This window comes from Rhincodon typus, chromosome 42 (assembly GCF_021869965.1).
Source record: "Rhincodon typus isolate 14 chromosome 42, sRhiTyp1.1, whole genome shotgun sequence".
Lineage (NCBI taxonomy): Eukaryota > Metazoa > Chordata > Chondrichthyes > Orectolobiformes > Rhincodontidae > Rhincodon > Rhincodon typus.
Window position 1 is genome coordinate 6,409,478 of NC_063373.1, and position 11,556 is coordinate 6,421,033.

Genomic DNA, 11,556 nt, shown 5'->3' on the forward strand with positions numbered 1-11,556 from the left:
TCAGCACCTTCAGGTGAATTAGTTGTGGCAGAGGGAGAGAGAGAGAGGGATGGTGTTTTCAGTTTTGTGGAATAACAAAAAGACAGATTGTTCCACAGAAACTAGAATTGTTTGTTCTGAATTTCTATCCTAGACTGAAAGTGATGACTTTTGTAATCTTTTTTTTTTAACAGAAGATTTGAAGACGGGAGTCTCAAAATTAAGAGTCAGGACCTAAACATTTTTTTGGGACGGTGGTTCTGTGAGAAGGAGAAATGTTTGTGCTATTTGCTCCTGCTTCAGCATCAGTGAGACTGGAAAAGTCCAAGTGAGAGTGTTGCAGGGCCCTGAGCGTGGAACGAAACTGAAAACAGCTTGAGAAAGGAATTCACAGCGGCGGGGGGAGAAGAAGAGGGATCGTACACGTGTGTGTGTCCCAGAAGCTTCAAATGGAGAAACCCGAGGAATCCCGCAGCGTGGAGAGACCGTGGAAGTGCGGGGACTGCGGGAAAGGTTTCCGCGTCCCGTCTGCCCTGGAAACTCACCGGCGCAGTCACACCGGGGAGAGGCCGTTCAGCTGCTCCGAGTGTGGGAAAGGGTTCGTACAGGCCTCCCACCTGCTGACCCACCAGCGGGTCCATACCGGGGACTGGCGGTCCACCTGCTCGGTGTGCGGGAAAGGGTTCACCCAGGCCTCGCACCTCTTGGCCCACCAGAGGGTCCACACCGGGGAGAGGCCGTTCACTTGCTCTACCTGCGGGAAGGGCTTCACTCATTCCTCCCACCTAGTGGCTCACCAGCGGGTCCACACCGGGGAGAGGCCGTTCTCCTGCTCCGAGTGCGGGAAAGGCTTCACCCAGGCTTCCCACCTTCAGACCCACCGGCGGGTCCACACCGGGGAGAGGCCTTTCTCCTGCTCGGTGTGCGGCAAGGGCTTCAGCCTCTCGTCCCACTTGCTGATCCACCAGAGGGTGCACACCGGGGAGAGGCCGTTCACCTGCTCGGTGTGCGGCAAGGATTTCGGCGACCCTTCGGCCCTGCGGACCCACCGGCGGGTCCACACCGGGGAGAGGCCGTTCTCATGCTCCGAGTGCGGGAAGGCGTTCAGCCGGTCGTCCGCCCTGCACACCCACAGGAGGGTCCACACCAGGGAGATGCCCTTCGGCTGCCCCGAGTGCGGGAAGAGGTTTACCCAGTCTTCCAACCTGCTGGCCCACCGGCGGGTCCACACCGGGGAGAGGCCGTTCTCCTGCCCCGAGTGCGGGAAGGGATTCAGTGACTCTTCCGCCCTGCTGAGGCACCAGCGGATCCACACCGGGGAGAGGCCGTTCACCTGCCCGGTGTGCGGGAAGGGCTTCACTCGCTCGTACCACCTGCTGGCCCACCAGCGGGGTCACACCGGCGACAGGCTGTTCAGCTGCTCGGTGTGCGGCAAAGGCTTCGTCGACTCGTCCGACCTCCTGAGGCACCGGCGGGTTCACACCGGCGAGAGGCCGTTCGCTTGCACCGAGTGCGGCCGCACGTTCACCCTGTCCTGCAACTTGCTGAGACACCAGCGTGGGCACCGGCGATCCCAAGCCTCCGCTTCAGCCCAGGACTGAACCGCTTTGGTTCGGACTGTGGGAAGGGACAGGAGGGTGGTTTCCTCTTTCCCCCTTTATTCATTCGTGGGTGTCACTGGCCCGGGCCATCCCTTATTGCCCAGAGGGTAGTTGAGAGTCAACCACATTGCTCTGGAGTCCCATGTAGGCCCAGACCAGGTAAGGATGGCACCTTCCTTCCCTAAAGGATATTAGTGAACCAGATGGCTTTTTCCCCACAATTGACACTGGATTCCTGGTCATTTCATTGGACTCTTAAATCCAGATCCTTTATTGAATTCAAATTCCACCATCTGCCTTGGCAGGATTTGAACTTGGGTTCCCCAGAACATTGAAGCATCAGAGGAGCAGGAAGGCTGACGTTTCGGGCCTAGACCCTTTTCTGAAGAAGGATCGAGGCCCGAAACGTCAGCCTTCCTGCCCCTCTGATGCTGCTTGGCCTGCCATGTTCATCCAGTTCTACACCTTGTATATCTCAGATTCTCCAGCATCTGCAGTCCCTACTATCTCTCTCCCCAGAACATTATCTGGGTTAACAGTCCAGTGACAATTCCACCAGGCCGTTGCCTCCCTGTAATTTTTCTCTCTGCTGGACTGGCTGCTCTCACTTCCGGTGGGCTCTTCGAGCCGGGCCTGCACATTCCCACGATCCGCAGAAACAAAGGAAAAAGTATGTTTTTTTAAAAAAATCTCGTTCTCGATCTTAATCGCACTTTCACTGCTGCAATAAGTCAATCTGAAATAAATGCATTTATGCATTTCATGTAAAAGGGATAACAACAGGGATGGGACAGTCAGGGCTTGGTATAAGTAATACTCAGTAATAACCATCCGCAGGGTGGACTGAGGTAAAGAGAGAGCTTTTACATCCGTGTTGGATTTGTTACTTGTTTATGTGCTACTGAGAACTCATCCTGGAGGAGAAAATGTCGAGTTGATGTGATCCAGGCAGGGCTGGAACCGAACTGGAAAATGATAATGTTAAATTGAATAAGAGAGAGAGAGAGAGGGAACTGCTCCCCTTCAAGGTGCGGGCTGTAAGAATCAAGGGGAACCCCTACACTGGGTTTTCTCATTAATTTTCCAACCTATGGGAACACCCAAAGCTTCATTAGTCAAGACAGGAGGTGGATTTTGTCAATATTGATGTTGTGAATTACATCCAGGACTGAACTATATTCATTCTGATAGTGGGTGATGTGGGAGGGACATCAGGCTTTTTTTCTGCTGGAATGGCTGGTCTTCAACCACTTTGTTTTCAGTGGGGCTCATGCTGTTTGAGCCTGGGCCTGCCTATTTACACTGAAATAATCCGTAGAAGCTGATGAAAGAAATTTATTGTAGCCTGGATGGTAAATATCATTTCTACACCTGTCAGAAGTCGATCTAAAATAGATACACCTGTCTCTGTCCCATTGAATCTCCAGCACAGGGCCAAGCCAATCACCTCAGCTGATCTCTGTCGGTATTTATGTTCCACGTGAGCCCCTGCTCACCTTTCTTCATATCCTCGTATCCCTTTCTCTGTCATGTCTGTATTTGGCTTCCCCCTGAAACGTATTGTTGTCGTTATCAAGACCCTCACTGCTGTTCTTTTATTGTTGTTTTATTTTTGAGACTGAGAGTTGAGGTTCAAATCAGAGGAACAGCCGCATGCTTAAAAGAGAAGAAAGACAAACACAGATGTTAGCCATCGGTGACCAGCCTGGAGGATAATGAAACCTATTTGCTAACTTAAGGAATACTGTGGACAAAACAACACTGTATGTTGTCTTGTTCAGGGCTGCAGCTGGTTGGTTGTTGAGTTGGTCGGTCAAGGGAGGACTCGTTCTAAGCAGCCAACCACAAAGAATGTTATTTTTTATTTTAAAGAGACAGAAAACTGCATTTGTCTGTTTTTTTTGGAAGGTGCAAATTTTGGAAGCTTCGGCCACTGGCTGCTTTACTCTCGCTAGTTTTTCTGTCCATTTGAAGAACTGTTGACTTTTTTCCGGAACACGTCCCAGTATATAAGAAATAGCTGAATACATCGGGGCGACCACTGAACCATTCACATTCAGAAGTGACTTTTAAAATTAGACATATGGTTATGTGCCTGTGAACAACTCATCATCCAAGGATTGCACAAAGACTTGGCAAACCATTGTTTAAAACTGTTGGTTTGAATTGGCAAATTGCAATTATTTTCTTTTCTAATTTACCCCTTAAGTCTCTGTCTGTGAGACGGTGGGGGACATGATCAATAGGCTTAACTCATTGCTATTAATTAGTTTATCTTGTTTAACTTTGCCCTATTAAAGTTGCAGTATTTATAATTGTTAATTTTTTGGTGTTTAAATTATAATTTTGGTGTGCAAAATCAGTTCTTCATAAAGTCTTGTTAGGAACAATTAAGGGATATTGCATATTTTAATTTTACTGTGTTGTGAATCCAGTGATAGTGACGCACCTTTTGTATTGGCTTGCAAACAAAAGAACATAAGAACTAGGAGCAGGAGTAGGCCATCTGGCCCCTCGAGCCTGCCCCGCCATTCAATAAGATCATGGCTGATCTCTTTGAGACTCAGCTCCACTTACCCGCCCATTCACCATAACCCTTAATTCCTTTACTGTTCAAAAATTTATCCAGCCTTGCCTTAAAACACATTCAGCGAGGTAGCTTCAACCGCTTCACTGGGCAGGGAATTCCACAGATTCACAACCCTTTGGGTGAAGAAGTTCCTCCTGACCCTTGGTTGTTATGCCTTTCACTCCAATCACTCACTATGGTCGTGAGTTCCACACACTCACCACTCTCTGAGGTTTCTCATGAAATCCTCATTTATAGGCTTGGCAGGGAAAATGTTGACATGGGCAGAATATGTGGTGCTAACTATAGAAAAGCCAGGAAGATGTTAGACAAAGAAAACCTTTGATAATAGGGACAAAGAAAAATCTTCGATAACAATGAGATCTAACAATAACAATCAAGATAACGGTCAAGGACAAAAAATGTTCTCTATAGATGTTGGATATTGTAATTAGACAAGTGTCTAGATACTGCAGTTAGTTGAATTCAATAAGGTGAGACAAATGAAATAACCAGAACCACTGATTGTAATTGGATGTCAGTAACCATGAAACAAGTGTATACTATTCATTGGTATATGTAAACTGCTCTTAAGATAACACAACAGTAGATAAAACTGATGTATTTTATTGTTTCGTGAGTTTGTTGATATTTTGAGGAAGTGGCTCCGAAGCTTGGATAAAGCCCAGTGTAAAAACTGTCATCTGGTCAGGTATGGGCTCCAGGGAGTTCTAGAATCCCTACACTGTGGGAGTGGGCCATCTAGCCCACACTGACCATCCAAAGAGCATCCCACCCCGCATTTCCCATGGCTAACCCACGTAGCCTGCACATCCCTGGACACTATGGGCAATTTAGCATGGCCAATCCAGCTGCACTGCACATCTTGGGACTGTGGGAGGAAACCAGAGCAAACACATGCAGACACAGGGAGAATGTGCAAACTCCATGCTGTTACGTGAGGATGGGATCGAACCCAGGTCCCTGGTGCCGTGAGGCTGCAGCGCTAGCCACTGTGCCCCCAGTTGGATGGCTGAAAGATCCGATAAAACAAATGTACAAATTGGGTACAAGCTATTCTGTCTGGTCTGCCATTCGGTAAGAGCTTTGCTCAACTGATTGTGGCCTCCACTCCACTTCTGAAAATGTTTGCCCACCTTACTACTCAATAGATTTTCTGTATCTGCCTTAAAATTATTCAATGACCACACCTCCACTGCTAGAATCCCTACCGTGCAAAAAAAGAGGCTTGTGTTGACCCTCTGAAGAGGATCCAGCCCTCCTGTAGCCCCACGTTTCCCATAGCCAACCCCCTCTTAGCCTGCACATCCCTGGACACTATGGACATTTTGGCACAGCCAATCCACCTAACCTGCACATCTTTGGACTGTGGGAGGAAACTGGAGCACCGGGCAGAAATCCATGCAGACTCAGAACATGTAAACTCCACGCCTGCAGGTGGAATCAGACTGGGTCCCTGGTGCTGTGAGGCTGCTATGCTAACCACTGTGCCAACCCATGCTGCTCTCTGAAGAAATGAATTCCAAAGACTCAGGAACCTCTGAGAGGAAAAACAAAACTCTCCTTTCTTAAATGGGAGGCCACTTATTTCTAGTTCCTGCCACAGCAGGGTGAATGTATGACTCCCTTTAAGTGCTCTCAAGATGTTACACACCTCAATCAGATCATCTTTTATTCTTCCAAGCTCCAACTGATATAGGCCTACAATGACATTCCCCCTGTCCCCGATATAAGTTGAGTGAACCTGCTCTGAACTGCTTCAGATCCTTTCTCAAATAAAAAGACCAAATTTGGACTCCACCTGTGGTCTCACCAATACCATTGACAAATGGAGCAAAACGTCGCTACTTTATATTCAACCTCTTTGCTGTAAATGACAATATTCCATTTCCTGCCTTACTCAGTTGCTGCTTTATACTGACTTTATTGTGTACTAGGATACCTGAATCTTTCTGTACCTCTGGGATTTTCAGTCTCGCTCCATACTGCTTTTCTATTGTTTCTGCTAAGATGATCAGGTTTCCAAGTTTTCCTTCATTAATCTCCTACCTAGTCTTTACTCATTCGCTTAACCTATCAATAACACTTTACAGACTCCTTATGACCTCTTTACTTATTATGTTAGTGCCATCACCAAATTTAACCCCCTTGCGGCAACAATAAGAAGACAAAAATAAAAGATAAACTATCAGGAAAAGTAATCAAAAAGCAGATGTTGCAAGTAGACAATTTTATACATTTTTTTTAAAAAGGCATAGTGCTACAAAGTATAGATGGAAACAAAGATCTCAGCATGGATTGATATGCCACTCACACTCTGTCTAGAGTTTGTGATTTAACTAAAGCTTAAATCTTTAGTTTTTGGATCAGCAAATGATTGATAAGAAAAGGTATGCAGTCAGACTCTTAATTGTTTCATGGAAATAAAGGATTAAGAAGAGTGAATTCCTTTCGTATTTCTAATGATGACCACAAAGATCCTAGAAATGTATTTCCAACTTTTAGAAGACCAGTTTGATGTCATACCAACAATAGCTGGGTGAGTCAATTGACCAATTTAAAGATAGATCGCAAAGTAAAGGTACAGAATGTGATATACTCCCTATACAATCGTGACTGTGTGGCCACATTTCATCTTAACTCCATCTAAAGTTCACTGACGACACCACCATTGTAGGCCCGATCTCAAACAATAACGAGACAGAATACAGTAAAGAGATAGAGTGCTTGGTGGCGTGGTGTCAAGATCACAATCTCTTCCTCAATATCAGCAAAACAAAAGAACTGGTCATTGACTGCAGGAAGGAAAGTGGCGGGCCTGCCCCTGTTTACATCAATGGTGGTGAGGTGGAGATGGTTGAGAGTGTCAAGTTCCTAGGAATGATGATCTGTCCTGGTCTACCCACGTTGATGCTATGATCAAGAAAACACAACAACACGTCTACTTTCTCAGGAGGATAAGGAAATTTAGCACATCTGTAAAGACTGTTACCGATTTTTATAGATGCATCATAGAAAGCATTCTATCCCGATGTATCACAGCTTGGTACAGCAACTGCTGTGCCCAGGAGTCATGAATACAGCCCAGTTCATCACGCAAACCAACTTTTCATCCATTGACTCCACCTATACTTCTTGCTACCTTGGGAAGGCAGCCAACATAATCAAAGACTCCTCCCAGCCCGGTTATAATCCCTTCCAACCTGTTCCGTTGGACAGAAGATACAGAAGTTGAATACACGGATCAACAGATTCAAGAACAGCTTCTTCCCCGCTGTTATCAGACTTACAAACGGACCTCTCAAATTTAAAATTTGAATGTTGATTTTGCTCTTTGTGAACTTTCTCTGCAGCCGTACTTTTATATTCTTCGTTCTGTTCTATAACCTTGATGCACTTTGTGTGGTAATGATCTGCCTGTACTGCACACAAAACAAAACTTTTCACTGTACCTAGGTACATGTGACAATAATAAAATCTAATCAAAGAAAGGCTGATGGAACTCTACATCCATTAAGTCTTTCAGAAAACCCTTTCAGACAAACCCCAAAGGTTATACCATCAATTTAGTCTTAGATGAAGGATGCTGGTTGAAAGCCATTGTAGTGAGCCAACAGCTTCTTCAGGTGCTTGACTCTGCAAGAGCTATTGTAGCCCTCAATAGCGTCTATAGAAGCTCCAAATCTTGTATGAGATGTAGTTTATCTCACCCGCTGTAGTGGTGCCCAGCATTTTGTGACATGTGTAAGCAGGGAAACACAAAGTGCAACGTGAAGCCCCACAGCGGCTTGTGAAGAAGAGTTAATCAGGGGAACAATGTCAAGGACATTAGCAGATTTCCAACCACCATGGTACACAAGGCAGTGATGTGTGTGCAAATTTCATTCATTTACCTGTTTCACATGAGGTGCGCTCAGGAAACTGGCTCAGGGTGGTGAATTCCACACATGACAAGCCAACTGCTTGTGTTAGAACCGAGGCTGGAGGAGGAGTACCAGATGTCGTCACACTGCACTCCAGGTCACAGCATAAAATACAATATTTTATTTCAGTTGCCAAGATAACCAAGTAAATACCTATCAAAACAAGGTTTCCTAACTAACACAATTATTGGTTTATTATCAAAAAAAAACATGCTGAATGAAGATGCAATAACTAGTTAGGATATAGTCAATAATAGCGAAATGTAAATACACACTAACGTCCCCCTAAATAATAAACCTACAATACACACTCTTTAGTCAAAGAGGACCAAAAAAAAGCACAATCACAAAACTGTTACAGTGCAGAAGAAGCTAACTGGCTCTTCAAATGAGGGTCGTGTCTTAAGGTGATTCTCCTGCCTTTTCACCATAACCTTGTCCGTTTTTCCCTTTGAAAATAATCATCTAAAGTACTCCTGAATGCCCCTGTTTAATCTGCCTCCACTACATTTTCAGCGAGTCCATTCCAAACCTTTCTTATTTTCCATGTGAAAGGTTCTTCTCACATCACATTTCATTATTTTGCAAATCACTTTAAATTCATGCCCGTTCAATCTTGATCCATGTCTACCCTGAAAACTTAAATCAAATCTCCTCTTTGCATTCTCGTCTCCAAGGAAAACAGTTCCAAGCTCTCTGATCTATCTTGATAATTCAAGTGTCTCATTCCCAGAACTATTCTAAAAAAACCCTTCACTCTCTAATGCACTCACATCCTTCTGAAAGAGTGGTGCCTGGAACTGAACACAAATCTCCAGCTGAGATACAGCAAGTGTCCTATATAAGAACATAAGAAATAGTAGACCATCTGACCCTTCGAGCCTGCTCTGCTATTCAATAAGATCATGGCTGATTTTTTGTGGACTCAGCTCCAGTCACCTGCCCAGTTACCATTAATTCCTTTACTGTTCAAAAATCTATTTATCTTCGCCTTACAAACACTCAACAAGGTAGCCTCAGCTGCTTCACTGGGCAGGGAAATCCACAGGTTCACCACCCTTTGGGTGAAGAAGTTCATCTTCAACTCAGTCCCAAATCTGCTCCCCCCTTATGTTGAAACTATGCCCCCTAGTTCTAGTCTCACCCACCATTAAAAGCAAACTCTCTGTTTCTGTCTTGGCTGTTCCCTTCAATATTTTACATGTGTCTATAATATTGCCCCTCATTCTTCTAAGTTCCAATGCGTATAGTCCCAGTCTACTCAATATCTCCTCAAATATCAACCCTCTCAACTCCAGAATCAACCTAGTAAACCTCCTCTGTACACCCTCCAGTAACAGTACATCTTTTCTCAAGTGAGGAGACTAGAATTGTACACAGTAGTCCAGGTAGTTTCAGCACAGATTCCCCGTTCTTGTACTCTACTCCGTTATGAATATTGGACATTTTTGTTTTATTAACTGCAGTCTCCACGTACCTTTAATGGCTTACAAATATATACACTCTGCTCTTATATACCGTTTGAGTAGTACACCTTATTTTATATTGGCTCTCCATGTTCTTCTGAGCAAAACAAATCATATCACACTTCTCTGCACTGAACATAATCTACTATCTATCTGCTCACTCCACCAGTTTGTTGCTTTCCTTTTGAATTTCTAATCTGAGCTCCTCACAGTTTACAATGCCCCCAGGTTTGGTGACATTCTGCATAAAACCAAGAAAAACAAGGGTTCCATTACAGGCCCTGGGGAACTCCACCACAAATCTTCTTCCAGCCTTAAAACATACATTAATAATTACACGCTGCTTCCTACCATTCAGGCAATTTTGTATCCATATGGCCACTGTCCCATTTATTCCATGAGCTATAACTTTTCTCACAGGTCTGTTGCGTGGTCCTGCATCAAATACTTTGCAAGTTCATGTACACCTCATTGACAGTATTATCCTCATAAAATTTGTTACTTCTTCAAGGAACTCAGTCAACTTAGTTATACACGATCTGTCCTTAAGAAATCCATGCTGGCTATTCCAAATTAACCCATTTTTTTTTACCTGGCTCTAAAATCTATCTCAGATTATTGATTCGAGTCATTTTCTGACTATCCGAGTCAAACTGACTGGTCTGTTATTGCCAAGCTTCTCCTTGCAAATGTATTGAACCAGGGCGTAATGTCTGCAAGTCTCCAGTTCTCTGACAACACCCAAGTATAGGGAAGACTGAAAGATTATGGTCAATGCCTCTACAGTTTTCATTCTCACTTCCTTCAACTCTAAGTGCTGACAATTCATCCATTACCTCTTCTTATTTATTTTGACTTATTCTCCTTCTTGTGTTACACCTGCTTTTTGGAAAAGACAGGTGCAATTATTTAATACATCATCCATAAGCCATAATACATCATTCATGCATGGGTCTCTTTTTTGGACTCTGTCTCGACTTCTCATCTTTTACTGTTCGTGTACCTCTCTCTGCTCTATAGATCATTACCCTTTTACTGTTTTTTTCCGCATATCTCCTCCCCTGATGGTTCTAACTCCTGGGTTCCCATTCACAGGCACTTATTCCCGATCACAACATGTCGCCCAGGTATCTAAATCTTTATCCCTGAAGTCACAAAGCTCTTTGGCTTAAGGGGGACTCACAATGAAGTCCAGCGACTAACTAAATATGCGTAACTCTTCCTTCTCTCCTTCGCGTTTTCATCTCAGTGCCAGGATTGCAGAGACAGGGCTAGAGATGTGGACACATCTCTACATGCAGCGTCATGACGCCCGGTAGTCCCAGAATGCCTAGCGAAAGGGAAACCGCTCTGTGGAACAGATGCGCACGTACAGCGGCGCTCAGTCGTCTCCATTGTTCGCCCCGCGGCGGGTTGACCAATGGGAAGCTCTGGAGGACCGGAAAGGGTCTGGTCCTCCAGCCAATCATAGCTCCCCTATTGTCCGAATGCGGAAGTTGGACAATGAGCTCCGGAAGCTGCCCAATCCTGGCCCGGAAAGCTGCTGCTCCTCTCTCTCTGAATGAAGATTGAGCTTCATCCCCAGACTGCAACTTCCGGCTCTGTTCAACATCTGTGAGCACAATATTCTCTATTCTCACCCACACCCTTTTCCATTTCTGTTCTCATTCTGGGTTGAATTTGTTGATTTGCAGTCACTGGAGGGAAAGAAAGTGACTCCAGGGAGGGGGTGGACTCTGAAAAGTTTGGTCTAGGTCTCTCTCTTAAAGATATTGACTTCCTTTGCTCTCTTAGTTTGATACATTTATTTGTCTGGCTCGAAGAATGGCCTGATTTTCACAAGTAAACTGGCGATACCTTTAAAAATAGAACACAGATGTCGAGTATTTTAATGTGTATATATTTGATGTGTTATTTATGGTCTTGTAATACAGCAGTCTGCCTATCTTATTTGCAGTCAGAAATTCGTTATAAAGTAGAAAGCGAAAGAACTGCGG

The 11,556-nt window shown here is 44.7% G+C and overlaps 1 protein-coding gene across 1 annotated transcript in view; it reads left to right on the forward strand.

Moving 5' to 3' along the window:
- LOC109922249 (gastrula zinc finger protein XlCGF57.1-like) overlaps window positions 1-11,556 on the forward strand; it is a 25,735-nt gene that overhangs the window by 937 nt on the left and 13,242 nt on the right. The window contains exon 2 of the mRNA XM_048619307.1: window positions 174-1,539. Within this exon, the coding sequence (XP_048475264.1) occupies window positions 429-1,539 (1,111 nt within the window). The 5' untranslated portion in view covers window positions 174-428. The remainder of the gene's footprint in view (window positions 1-173; window positions 1,540-11,556) is intronic.